The sequence below is a fragment of the Sinohyriopsis cumingii genome, chromosome 11, assembly GCF_028554795.1.
Source record: "Sinohyriopsis cumingii isolate HCF-2022 chromosome 11, ASM2855479v2, whole genome shotgun sequence".
NCBI lineage: Eukaryota > Metazoa > Mollusca > Bivalvia > Unionida > Unionidae > Sinohyriopsis > Sinohyriopsis cumingii.
In genome coordinates, this window is record NC_142971.1 from 78,557,743 (window position 1) to 78,572,996 (window position 15,254).

General features: G+C 33.5%; 1 protein-coding gene across 1 annotated transcript; it reads right to left on the minus strand.

Moving 5' to 3' along the window:
* Nucleotides 1-379: 379 nt before the first annotated feature.
* Nucleotides 380-14,375, minus strand: LOC149788802 (calmodulin, striated muscle-like). The gene is made up of 7 exons (XM_089974925.1): nucleotides 14,251-14,375; nucleotides 13,984-14,117; nucleotides 7,961-8,002; nucleotides 5,562-5,705; nucleotides 3,036-3,281; nucleotides 2,209-2,239; nucleotides 380-1,042 (listed from the first exon to the last, which is right to left on the minus strand). Exons 3-7 carry the CDS (start codon nucleotides 7,998-8,000, stop codon nucleotides 1,027-1,029), a joined length of 477 nt encoding a protein of 158 aa, XP_089831051.1. The 5' UTR covers nucleotides 8,001-8,002; nucleotides 13,984-14,117; nucleotides 14,251-14,375; the 3' UTR covers nucleotides 380-1,026.
* Between the last annotated feature and the right edge of the window lie 879 nt (nucleotides 14,376-15,254).

Sequence of the window (15,254 nt, forward strand, 5' to 3'; positions counted from 1 at the left end):
GTTGTGCTGTCTTTCATTTCATTTGAAATGTTAATTATTTTGTGCATGTGAACCGCGACAGAGATAAGTCACAGACTACCATCATTAGCACAGAGACAATGCAAGTTTTGCTCTTTTTTTAAAGTACGTAAAGAAACTTAATTTGGCATTCCGAAGCATTTCTCATTGTAATCACAATTTTGATTTATTGTAAGAAGAATGTAAACAATAAATATTCATCTTTGTTTATGAAATATGTCAAAAGACCTACATAATTAAGTGGGCATGAATAACTTAATCCTTGAATGTTGTCGAACTTCACAACTGTTTGCATCTTTCATAGCTCATTTCTCTAAAAAAAAATGAACAGCCAGAGATAAAAGAGAACGTACAAGATAAGTGAATTGTAATTAATTTATTATCATTCTCCACACTAATAAAAAATTAAAACAAATAAATTGGTCAAAATAAGATAAATATCAAGATTAAGTTACACTGTAGACAATGCAATTAGTACAAGTAAATGGTTTCGAAGTCATCTGATGGAAATAACCAATGTTTGCAAAAAAATAAAAAGATAGCGGACGCTGATTTAACCATATAATATATTGTGAAAATTGTTTTCGTCAGGTACAAATGTTCAATTTGTAATAACATAAAACCACATCTGAACATCAGCGACGTTAGCTGCACATGAAACAAAAGCTCAGTACACTGTACAAACAGTGATTTCTCTGTTATAGTATAGAGAGTCTGGTGTTAGAACGGGCGGATACAAGTCATAAGGAAAACACTGCAGCATCAGTAAAATCTTCTTGAATTTATAATCTTTTATTTCTCAAATATAAATATATTGTTCTTTACAAATGTGATGAAATATTCGGATTCCGTAGAAATATTTATATTTATGTCAACATTTCATACATCTAGTAAGATATGGTTTTATCCTGTATGTAGTTTTTTGTGTAACTGATTTAAACATTTCTTTCCATATGGGTTTCAAGCTGGCAAAACACTCTCTCGTCCATTTATGAAGACAGCTGATCATCAGACGTCTCCTGACCTGTGAGAGTATTTAAAAAAATTAAATTATAAATTATTTATTTCTGCAAATTACAAGGCATTGCATGCAATCAAAATGTATCTAACAATTTGTTAAAATCGTTCTGCTCCAATATAGAAATTAATATTTTATAAAATCAGACTTTAGCTTTGGATCATAGTTCTAAATCTAAAATATATATTACGGTAATTTATTATCCATTAAAAGGGAACTTCAACTACTTTATAAATTATCACTTTAACTTTGTATGATCAAAACTGATAGTATTATATTCACTGTTTTACATTTATCGGACGGAGAAATCTATGTTTGGGTAAATCTACCTGAATTATTTTTCATGTTAAGCTGTAAAATCGGATATTAACCTTAAGAGTTACCCTGTTATAAATAAATTAATATTTAAATAATTAATTAATAATATTAACATCAGTTTTATGGCCGGATGTTTATAAAAAAATTTAAGTGCATGGCTTCATCCGCAACGAAAACTTTATCAACATAACTTTACCGTTAAATTGATAGTATACGTTAAAGTGTGCGAACTCCGTGTGCCCTTTTCAAAATATATTATAGTGACAAATATTTGTACAAGAAAAATGTTAATATCGATTCCACCCAGTAGGAATGGTTTGGTTTGAATTCCTTTACCAATGCGCAGTAACAGTACACGTATTATGAAACGCTTTTTTAAAATATATCGATTGATTATTTAGCCAATAGAGCATGAAAAATACTTCATCAAATTTAGGAATTCGCAGAATCCTATCAAGAAAAGCCTCTGTCAGTAAAAGTCAAACCTTCCCGTAGAAAGGGCATGCTTTTTTATGGATGTTCTAATTTAAAGTTTCTAGACTGGTTATATTATTGACTTTCTGCTCAAGACACTGGTGATCAATTTGAGCACTTGAACTGACCATGACAATACGTCAATTAACGTCAATATAAATCAGTGAATGTTATGTGCTTGTCTTGAAAGCCCATGTACATGGTCTGCATTTGAATATATCATTAGCGGAGATGAGAAATTCGGGTCATGATGAAAATATGTGGCATGCATTGCGAGTAATTACGGTGCATAACATAAATAAATATTTTCCATTACGGCAAAATAACGGAAACTGACACACTGACGTTGATGCCTAGCAAGGTCATTTCAAGAAACTCACCAGTCCTTTTCGCAAACGGCACTCACAAATTCTGAAAGAAAAGGAAGACTGTTGTATATTAGCATGTAAAATATGCAAATGATTCTAAAAATAAATTACCAAATCTTGCAAAGTATGCAGTTGAATATAAAAAAGCATTATAGTATCATGAAAAGTATGTAAATTAATATATAAATGCATTATACTATGATGCAAATTATGCAAATGAGTAGTGTGAAGAACGGCACTATCGTCCAAAAAATCTGGATGAAATTATAGCAAATGGCGGTGTTTCCGGGGAGATTCAAGAACGTGTTTAATGAGTTTATTGTAATATTTAGATCAATTCATTTAAAGCGAAAGGTAAGGAATATTTATATTCTGTATATTCTACATAAATATTATAATAAAATAAGGGCAAACCGAATACATACTAAATATAAGTGAAACTATTACACAAACTTCAAAGCAATAGCGCAACATTAAATGATACTGGAACTGTGTCTTCACGTGTTTTGTCGCGATACTAAAACGAGAAGCAAGACACAGAAAGAAATATCCTTGCGAAAGATTGACTTTGATCTTTATTAATGAAACAAAGCTCATGTTTTAAAATGAAATAACACTGGTTCGACAAAGTCATAATATGACAAAAGAACCTGGACTGTTTGGAACAAAGAACTTGATCTCGAGCAAGAACGTCGTCTGTACTTTTACAACAAGTATGTCAATGTTGTGGGTCCTGATGTCATCTTACATTTCAATTGATACAAACTAGCTTACAAATAAACAGTACCTGATTAGCATCATAGACTGAAGGAGAATATTTAAAACTTATCAACCATTACCGTCGAAGCTGATGACTCCGTCTTTATTGGTATCTGCTTCCTCCATGAGCTCTTGAAGCGATGTGTCATCAAGCTCCAGTCCCGATTCTCGGAATACAATTCTAATCTCGTTTTTCGTGATGGTTCCATCTCCGTCCTTATCAAATCGTTTGAATGCTTTCTTCAGTTGCTCGTTCCTATAGTTGGTTACAACCATCTGTTTCCCAACAATCCCAGTGAACTCTTTCAATTCTATATAACCAGTTCCTGAGGGGTAGGAAGTTTTATTTTAATATCTATATATTTATTTAAATTTTAAACAAATTTCAGCTTACATTAGGTAAGGGTTGCACAATGTTACGTCATGCAATATAAAAGTGCGATGGTATTATTGCAGTTCGCAACAGATAAGTTTCCAATGACTAACCATTCATATTACCACTCAGGGTTTTAATGCATTATTACAACGAAGTTGTTTGCTGTCTCGTTGAGGGTGTTAATATTTATTTCTAGCCTTAAACGTTCTGTATTCTCTTACAGACCTTCAAATATTAATGAAAATATTTCACTTAATGGATTGCCACCACGCTACTAATGTCATCATATGTGTGTGTGTGTGTGTGTGTGTGTGTGTGTGTGTGTTTAGCGCAAGCTTTCAAAGTCGAGTCATATCGCTACTTTGTCTACAGTTTGGCGGTTCACAGTGATTTCATCGCCTTATTATTTTATTTAGATGAATGTCTTTGCAATGTCAACTTTTGAATGTTTCCCCAAAGGTAGGTAACATTGTGTATTAAAAATCAAACCCTTTTTATTACACATTTATATTTCAGATCGGGACTTATAATTATCACTTTAAATTAAAGACTAGGGTCCTGTTAATTGCCATTTTACATTAGAGATCAAGCCACTTTTAATTTTTATTTTACATCAAAGATCGGGCCCTTGTTATAGACGTTTTACATTAAGGATCAAGCCCTTTTCATTACCATTTTAGATTAAAGATCGGGCCCTTTGTATTACCATTTTTCATTAAAAATCCCGTCCGTGTTACATTACTTTTTTTCGTTAAAGGTCGGGCCCTTTGTATTACCATTTTTCATTAAAAATCCCGTCCGTGTTACATTACTTTATTTCATTAAAGATCGGGCCCTTTGTATTACCATTTTTCATTAAAAATCCCGTCCGTGTTACATTACTTTATTTCATTAAAGATCGGGCTATTTTATTGCCATTACTACTCAAGTTTAAACCCTTTTTATTATCATTTTATATTAAAAATCAACCCCATTCTAATACAAATTTACATAATAGATCGGGGCTTTTTTAACCAATTTACATTAATTTTCAAGCCTTTTTCTATTACCATTTTACATTAAAGATCTGTTTCTTTCAGTACCATTTAACAATAAAGATTGAGCCCCCTTATATTAACATTTTATATTACAATTCGGCCCTTTTATTAGCATTAGTCATTAAAAATCGGACCATTTTCATTATCGGGATCTTTTATTATATTTTGTCATTAGAGATCAAGTTCATTTGTATTACCAGTTAAAATTAAAGATCGGGGCCTTTTTATTACCTTTGTACATTAAAGATGAAGTCCCTTTTTATTACCTTTGCACATTAAAGATGAAGTTCCTTTTTATTTCCATTTAATATTGAAGATCTGGAATTTTTATTATAATTTTACATTAATGATCGGGCAGGTATATTATCGTTTAACGTTAACGATCGGGCTCCGTTTTCATTACCATTTTACATTATAAATCGAGCTCTTTTATTGCCACTTTACATTAAAGATCGGACTCTTTTCTTACCTTTTTACGTTAATGATTGGGCAATTTTATTATCATTTTACTTTAAAGATCAAGCCCTTTTATTGTCATTTTACATTAAAATTCAGGCATTATTGAAACAAATATTTCTGCAGAAATTTCTTTGAGTTATATTTATGTAATATTTGAAGCTATATGTTGTTGTTTTTTTTTTTTTTGTTGTTTTTTTTTGTGGTGTCTTATTATAACACAAAACGATATGAATAAATAGGAAAACAAAGTCATTGTGCAAGATGAACACTTCTCGCATATATTTTAAGGAGACACTCACCAAAGTGTTTGAGCAAACACCTAGCCATTATCAGGAACCCAGGTATCTCCGCTAACAGAGCTGGATTACTTATGCAATAATTGCATATTTAATACCTCCTCCTCCACTCCACACAATTCCCATGTCAAGTCTGTCAACGTTGACGTTGTGTGTTTTTTGGATAGGTCATTTATTCTCCTTTGTTCAGGATGATATAACTAATTATTTTCATTGAAAGATCTGTTAAAACCAACCATCACTAACCCACTCCCCCACCCCTTCCTCCACCACCACCATCAACCAACTTCACCATTACCATTTTTATATGCAAGTATGCTGGCCCTATTTTCTATCAAATATATGTTCTTATAATGGCACCAACTGCATAGATTTGTTCACACACACACACACACACACACACACAATTAAACTGCTGTATATTTAGAATCAAATTACCACTTGTGTCGGTCTCCTTCATGATGCTGTCCACTTCAGGCTTACAGAGAAATATTCCCAGTTTTTTGCATGCTCGCTTAAGCTCGTTTGGTGCTATACGGCCGTCGTGGTCTGAATCACATGCTGTGAAGGCCGTGTTGATTTCTAAAATAAAGTAACCCAATTATATATTGATTTTCCTATAAATTTGTTGATTATCTGACGTGATAACACGCTTTGCATTTCCATCAATATGCAACCAAACAGCGATATAACGTCAATTTGTGAACAACTAAGTTCAAATTAATGCTTGGACACACCAAAAATGGCAGTTCTCGTTCAATCTAATTTAAAGTGCACTGTTCAACCATAAAATCCTTACATATAATTTCATATTCCTTGATTAATGATGCAAACACTTCATACTGTGGGTTACAAAAGATATAATAACGAGCGCACAATTTATTTTCCATAAAACAAATATATCTGATATTAACTAAGGAACACAATTATTTGTTATTATATAATGACCTTGGAGGATTAACCACATCTTCGTAGGAGTTCGGTGGCTAAACAGGTACAGTGGGGTTGGGGGTGGCTGTAGTACTTTAAAGCATCTATGTTTAATATAATGCTAGCGTACCATTTCCATGTGAACAAAACAACGAACAGTCTTATACCAGTGCAATAAATTGTTATACAATGGTACGTCGGAAATTCAAAGCACCTACGTGACTAAATTGTTGCTTCGAGTTTTTTTTTGCAGTTTCTAGTATTCAGGACCTGCCCACTAGCGAATGGTGTGCACCTCGACAAGAACTTAATCATTTGAGTAAAGCCGGGTATTCGATACATAACTATATCATTTAAGAAAGCCCGGGATCTAGTCATTTGACTACGGTCGGGAATTTGAGACTAAGATAGTCGTTTGAGCAAGGCCGGATTTTCGAGATAAAAGTAATCTTTTGAGTAATGCCAAATATTCAAGCGCTCAATTAGTCATTTAATTTATGAAGCTATTGAGATATCGATGTCTGAAGCATTGAACTCGTGTCATATTTTCACGCATTGACAATTCATTCAGCTTCGAACTTCTACAAATATTTGTTTACACTTTAATTTTCAAAATTTGATAATTTCATTTCAGCTTTAAAAATTATATAAAGTGCTGTTTCTGCATTTTGATTCAAGCGATAAATTAGAACAGTGCATTTTGTCGTATCTCGTGCTCGTGTTTGCCTTTATTATATACATAATCATATTAAGTGTAATATATCATTTGCATCATTAAGATCTACTCATAGATATACATCCTCTAATTGAATAATTAGAATGAATGTCAATTATGTCAAAGATTTGCTGAATTGTCTGAAATCATTCGAATGAAGCATCAGATTTGATATTGGCAAATATAGCTTCTGTAAGAACAATGATTTTGTATGGATTGTAGGGCACATTCATAGACTATAAAAACCAGTGTCATACACGTGTAGGTATTACTGACTTAGCACAATTAATTAGTTTAATTACATTGAGTGTTAGGCAATGACTATTCATGCAAGTATGTATATATATATATATATATATATATATATATATATATATATATATATATATATATATATATATATATATATATGTCTTCAGTCCTAACCGGACATGTCTTGGTTTGGTTTTTCAAGACACTGCAACGGGTGAAGATTATACTGCGATGAGGCAATCAAAATCTCTTGCCCAATAAGACAACACGGTATGCGATCTGAACATATATAACCATGTGATTCAAATCCGTATGCTTCTGGGCACAGTCACTTGCCTTAAACACTAAATCACCATTGCCCCTAATTTTTGTTCTTGCATATTAAGTCTATTAAAATGGTCTCGATTGACATTAGAATGGTTTCCAAATTGAGCATTATAACAAAACTTAAAGTGTATATACTTAATGTATACCTTCCTTTTAAAATTCTCAAGAATCTAGCATTAACTGTATTTATATGCGTTTTGCATCAGTTGTCCTTAATAAATATTAGCAATATATACGATTAAAAAAGAAAACACACGACTTCATACATATAACTGTTAGCTGATATGAAGTACTTTCAATATGTACAACACTGTATAATACCGTATAAATAAATTTACAATAACATTTATAAATCACAAACTGGCGAAGGGATAACGCGCTATCTCTGTTATTAGAAGTTCCTCTTTATAGCAAAATAATAATAATAATAACAATAATAATAATAATAATAATAATAATAAATCTAATAATGCATTTAAGGAATTAAGTTAATTATTACACAATAGTAAGTACACTCCTTCAAAAACTTCATTTGTCCGTTATATCAAGGTGTCCGCTAGAACAGTATTTATACAATGTGTATTAGAATTAAACCTCATAATCGTGTAGTTACCTTCTATCTGAGACTTCGATAATGTTTTCACCTCTTCCATCTCTGAAAGATAATTCATTATCATATTAATCTCCCATATATAATGTACGGTTTGTTCTTCGTGACAGGGCACGTACAAGTTTCATTCAACATGTCATAACTTCTCTCCATAGCTCTCGCGGTCTTTCATATCATCATTGTGACTCGTATCCTCGGGTTCTGTGACTATTGTGTACTTTTATCCTGATGTCCGCAACGCTTAAAATCGTTTCATTGTCAATTTATTTCATTAGTCTCTGATAATTTCGGAACTAGAAACTGAAAGGCATAATAAATATTAGCATCCCTCATCCCCCCCCCCCCAAACAAATACAAATCATCCCTTTAATACGGATTATTTACAATGTGCGAAATCAGAAGCACGGGATTTCATTACAAACTTCAGCCATAAACAGCCATGAGATTTGTGTGAAAAGCCAATAACACTCCGGCGACCAATTCCTGCCATTTCCATGTGATGGAATACCTTCCTGTAATTTGCGTTGTTATCAGTAGCAATGTTCACGTATCCAATATTGGAATCGTATTCGACTTCTATTTTATGTATCGATATGTTGATAATACATTTCTCGATATGTTGGTAATACATTTCTCGATATGTTGGTAATACATTTCTCGATATGTTGATAATACATTTCTCGATATGTTTGTAATACATTTCTCGATATATTTGTAATACATTTTTCGATATGTTGGTAATACATTTATTGATATGTTGGTAATACATCTATCGATATGTTGATAATACATGTATCGACATGTTGATAATACATTTCTCGATATGTTGATAATACACTTATCGATATGTTGGTAATACATCTATCGATATGTTGATAATACATGTATCGATATGTTGATAATACACTTATCGATATGTTTGTAATACATATACAACAATACCGTACTCACAAAGCATACGGCCTCATGTATTATCCTCGCACTACAATTTGACAGTGAATAATGATATAAAAGTCGTTAATTAATTAAATAAGAAGTCATCTAAACTTAACTAAAGCATTCTGTATTATTTAATGTTTGACTATATTTCGCATGTGCATCAGATACAATTATGATGACTATTTCGATATTTTATCTGTTTCAGATATTATTTCCATTTGATTTTATGAACTAAGAAAAACAGCCCACGTGTTCTGCTTGCCACGGGGGAGGTGGGGAAGGGATATCGGTGAATTGTGCCCATTCGATTAAGATTGAAACATTGTGTGATGATCATTAACATTATCAGTATTGGAATCGATGTGCCTATTAGCTGTTATTTTTGTGTTTTGATTTGTTCTTTGAGTAATCTAGATATTTTGCTGGGAAAATTTGGCTTAAAATAATAGGTGTGAACCATAGAAATATGCAATGCAGATAGTAAAAGATGTGAACCACATAACAAACTGTTATATCAACAGAATGGGGAATATGAGCCATATAACTTTTTCCATCAACATAATTAAAGTTATAAGCTTTAAAATTGTTCCATCAACATAATAGAATATATGACACATAACTGTTCTACGAGGATCATGGATTATGTGAACCATATAACATATTACAAAATATGAACCCAAGAATTGTTCCATCAGCGTAATAGAAGATAAGCGCATGCTCATCATCCTTTGTATAATTACATATGTTAATATGTACGCCATTATTACATAGACAGGGTGACTGCGAAAGAGGAGAGGTCATTGTCTGTAAGCACGCATGTGCAACAATGACTGTTGCATGCTTGCATATATGACTTTATATGATATCAGTACACAGACAGAGAAATAGAAAAATGCGTGTCAGTGCCTGTGTCTGTGTGCGCGCGCGAATTCCAATATCGCTTGTATGATTGCATGTATGACTTGGTGTGATATTACGTTGTAATGTAATATTATGATCATATCTAATTGATTTGTATTATTCTATTAGTTTCAATTATTTGTGTTCGTGAGGCTTGAAATGCTTACGTCAATAAATAATTTGATCTGGTATGAAAATAATTCGATCTTGACTTTTTAACTATCTTTAAAACAATATCGCACTGAAATCTACATAAAAAGCGTTTGATGATAAAGCACACCTTTTTTGAGAGTGCCCTCTGATAGTTATGTGCGGTTTAATAGAACATAATCTAGCCGTTTCACGTAGTCATTTTTGCAAACCTTAAATGATCGGCATGCATATAAAATGGCTGTTATCTCAAATATAGAACATATAAATATATATGAGGCCGTTTTCAGTTATCAACTGTTTGGAAACAATATATGAACATGAAAAAAATTACACGGATCGTTTAAAAAAATTAGCAATAGAAATGTCAGGTGTTTATAATATTTGCTTTAATAGACACACACACACACCCTCGAGCGCGATTCAAGTAATGCGTTGAGTCAGTATGATGTGCGAAATTAGATTTTAGAAAACCACTTCAATTAGGGTTTAACTTCAAACGTACTGACACATTTACAAGTAAAAAGAAACACATAAATAGTGCATAGCTATGAATTGTTAATTAGAACGCGTTGTTCAATTTTCGACATGCTAGCGTTCTAAAAGCCGACTGACCAATCAGACCAGAATTCGCATAGACCAATGTTCTAATGAGCATGGAGTACACATAAGCCGAATTCCTGAGCAATAACGTCTGTTAAGGACCCAACACCCAAATTCCTAAGATGGGACGTACGACCTGACATCAAAATCCCCGAGAAAGAACGCCAATTAGGAACCAGAAACCCAATTTCCTGAGAGGACTTCAATTAGTTACCTGAGACAAAGTCCTGAGAGGACGTCAATTAGGTACCTGAGACAAAATCCTGATAGGGATGTCTATTTGGTACCTGAGACAAATTCCTGAGAGGGACGTCTATTTGGTACTTAAGACAAAGTCCTGAGAGTGACGTCTATTTGGTACCTGAGACAAAGTACTGAGAGGGACGTGTCTATTTGGTACCTGACACAAATTTCTGAGAATGACGTCTGTCCAAACGAGACTATTAGTAGGTTTGATAGCTTCAGCAAGACAAATGTGCCCTCAATTAAAACCTTGTAGTCGTCTCTAAAGAACACATATATTTCTAACGTTGGACGACTACCAAGATGTGTATACGTAAGGAAGCAATTGGACCTGAATACACGAGGTGACCGTTACGACTGCTAAGTCATGAATTCCACCTTGATCTTGTGCAACATCTTTGAAAAGTTCGGAATCGTGTGACCCAAAAATTATAAACAAGACCGCACGCATTATTTCAGTGCCTCAAGTATGTTACATGACGACAGACTAAAGACAACCGGAGAAAAACATGAACTAGTGACTGAGTATTACATGTTCTTGATGAGAGCGATGCAAGCATTTGTGGCGCTCAATTCCGCACAAGCATGCAGAGGCTAAACATAAATGCATATTAGCTGTAAAGGACAACACAATAAAGAAGCTAAATAAGATGCGACAAAACCAAACCCCTTTATCATGTTTCGGTGTCATACATATAGCAACTTATGTAATTTAACCATGTGACAATGCATGCCAGCAAAATATATTTTTGGTATAAAATGAGCACCGGATGAAAACATTAAATGGGCAGACAAAACTTTGTTCAAATTAAGTGATAGCAATAATCTAGGACATCATATGAGTTGTATATCTCGGTTTTAAAAAAGAACAATTTTAATGTTTGCAATAGAAATTTGTACCACATAAAATGAATTGTCAGAGATTCAGTGATATCTCATTCAAAATTGAAAATCAACAATTCCACAGTAAGCGTTTGATTTATAATTGTATAAACTCGTGATACACGATAGGAATTTGAAGCCATACCTGCCGAATGACTGAAATCTCACGCAGGGAGGTTCAAAAAAGTATTGTCTAACTTGAAGCCAAAAATCAAGTCCTACCTAGAATTCAATCGATTTTGAAAAGGACAAATCAACGAACTATCTCGAGAAGAGTGTTTCCATGCTCATAAATAATGTTGTGTTTGGAAAGCAAACGAACCACTTTAGAAACAGGATCATAATGAAAACAAGTACATGTAAAAAGAAATATGTGAAACATCAAAAGTATATACCACCTGCAAATTGCAAAGTATTCTAAACCTTATGTTGCTTAATTCTGAAATTTTCTTTAGAAAACACGTTTCTAAAACCCATATTAAAAATATATTGGTATGCTCTTAGCTTTTGATATCCATGGTGTTGTATAATCTACCTTGAATAAAAACGAATTATCAATAATAATAATAATAATAATAATGAAAATGCTGGAATAATATAATTAAAGTTTATAGTATTAATTTTACGTTTGATTCTGTTTTCAACAAATGATAAAAACAAGCATATATTTCTTTGCCACTTTAATAGTTTTGTTTTCTTTTGATTTAGGTTATATTTGAAAGGTTAGACGTTACATCCGATTTTCCTGGGTCTCACAGTTGGTGCTTTGTACCATCCACGAAATCGTCGAAAATTGGAACCTCATGAAATGTAATGAATTCGCGGTATATTTAATTTGAAATATGCCCGAGGAATAATTACTGGTTTGACCGGCAAGATATTGACACGAATCTAGGATAAGGCACGGGTATTCGAAAATTCAATAATTTTCTCTCTTCTTTAAGCTGTCACTAAACAATAGAATGATTCCAGTGTAACTACATGCAATTATTATAGAGGATATTTCTCATTAAAGACTCAGAACATAAGCTTTTGAGCTAAAAAAACAAGTTTAGAAAGTAATTACGAGGTTCTCTCTCTTCCTTCTTTTTTAAATGCATATCAAGTAGCCAAAATGTATAATTGGTAAATGAGCTTATCTACCTACCATCATATCGAAATACATCAACCAACCTGTGTACCTACATCCAACGCCTATTTAGTTGTCAGTATACCTACTGTCTAACCTTACTCAAATGTTTATCATATACATTACCAATCAGGAAAGCAATGCATTTTTATAAGGACTTTTTGTAGCTATTTATTAATCACTCATTAGTTCACCTTTATGAGTTATTTGGTTTCACATTTTTGTGGTCACTTCACCATACCACTCGTAAGTATATTGAATATACAATCTGAAATAGTACATACTATTTCAGATATCAAATGATTGGAATAAATATATTCATTGACATTCTGAAAGAACGTGATATTTTAAAATGATAAATTGGACATACCATAAATAGCGCGCAGCTGACCGTCTTTTATAACGTCATCTATATAAAGACTAAAAACCTAGAAGGAGACCAATACGATTCATAGGAATGAGGAACATGTGCATGTCTAGCCCGTGCAAATGAAATTATGCTACATTGCTAAGCATATGCCCTGAATTTTTCCAAACTTATTTTCCGTTTTGTTCCATCACTATTGAATGTTTTTATAATTAGCTACACATCATTGCAAAGTGAACGTGTAGAAATACAAATAAGTCGGATGTATTCATTCCGGGTCTTCGGATTCTCTATATATTGTGTTTTGATTCACGACAAACTTCCGGTTGACATAACGTTTCAAAGCGTACATCATTCAAAATATTGTATAAGATTTATCATAACAGCTAGGTTCTCAAGCGACACTAAACTTCTCACGATATGTGCTTACAATTAATTTTTATTACATTCAATAACCTTGTAATATAAATTTCACACATTATGAAATTTGCGACGGTTTGTACTGTACTTTCAATGCAGACACTTTGTATGAGGATTTCCACGGACAGACAATATACAGCAACAAAAGTATCAGACTTCCACCACCCACCGCCGTGGACGCTTCTACAAAATTAAAATTCTTTTAGTGCCCAGTTTAGGATGAAATTTGCAGTGCAATGCACGCTCTACCGGGAGCACGTGCGTTCACTTCAACCTTTCAGAATTCGTGCACAGTCATGGTCATATACACCCAAGCTAACAGAACAACCAAACCATTAGGGAACCTGAATAGTCGGGATTAAAGACAGACGAGATTGATATGTAATGCGTTACCTGATTGGATGAATCAATATAATCAGCTGATCGTATCCCCAAGTCCTTAGTCTCCAAACAAATTTTCCGCTCTCAAGATCTTGTGAGACCGTCTCAATGTCTGGCTGTTATAAGTAGCAGGCCTGGTTGTGTTCCTGAAACAAATAGTTATTACACACTTGACTGAGGTAGAATCAATAATATGTCAGGGATCAAGCTATCGCAAATTTCCAGTACTAAATAATGGAAACAATCAGACTTGAAACAATACACTATTTTGTTTCAAACCTGTACTATTTCACGCCAAAGCTATTTCAGCAAGCGGTCTGTTCTAACATATGGATAAATGTGAAGCAATATCACATTAAGCTAGAGTAGATAAATCGCACAGTTAGAGTACCTGTGCAATTGTATGAATAAAATCAGGATAAATGATGATGTTCATTGGCTCACACTGATTGACGTCAGCCTTTTGTCAGTTACTGCTCATTGGTTCGTTGGTTTATATTGGGTTACGCCAGTCTTTTGTCAGTTGCCAATAAGTCTCCCAGCTTGATGTCGTGTTGGTCTTTGTCTTTACCGCCTAAGATCAGCCACGCGTGAGAGCTACCTTAATGTGTGTGATGCCAATATGACCTGGGAGACAAATAAGGTCAGCAAACACGAATGTGCATCTGATACAATATTTAATGTGGTCGACCTCAATCCTGATATTAAAAAATTATCGACTTTGGTATTACTATACTGTATGCATAGACAAAGGCCAATGGTTTTGTGTTGAATCATAGGGTTCTGTTTAGGGCAAACTCAGGGGCAAGGCTCTATCCAAAATATTGCAACCTTTCCTAAATATTGTACAAATTCTCTGATTATAAACTTAAAAAGCACGAACAATGCAGTTCACCCTCATCCCACCGGAATGTGCAGTTTCGATACATTCTAGGGCTATTTAATTGATTTGATGACGACGTCTGTGACTTACAGGACCAGTACTATATCCAGGGTTGTTCAATGATTACGACAGACACCACTGTATTTTACATTTACACTTTTGTGACGTCAGCCATACTTGGACTTAAGCCTGCTGTTTGTCATTTTCGCTAGCCAAGATTCCGATAACCCTATCAGCACTTTGGCATATCGAGCAGATATTTTTGAACTTTGGGTCTGTGAATTTCACTGGATGCAGCTGCAAGCCATCGCATCCAATCAAAATTAAGTTGTTCAAACTTGAACACTGTTCCTACGTGATCGAGGCAAGAGGAGCACACAACTTAAATGGACTAATAAAT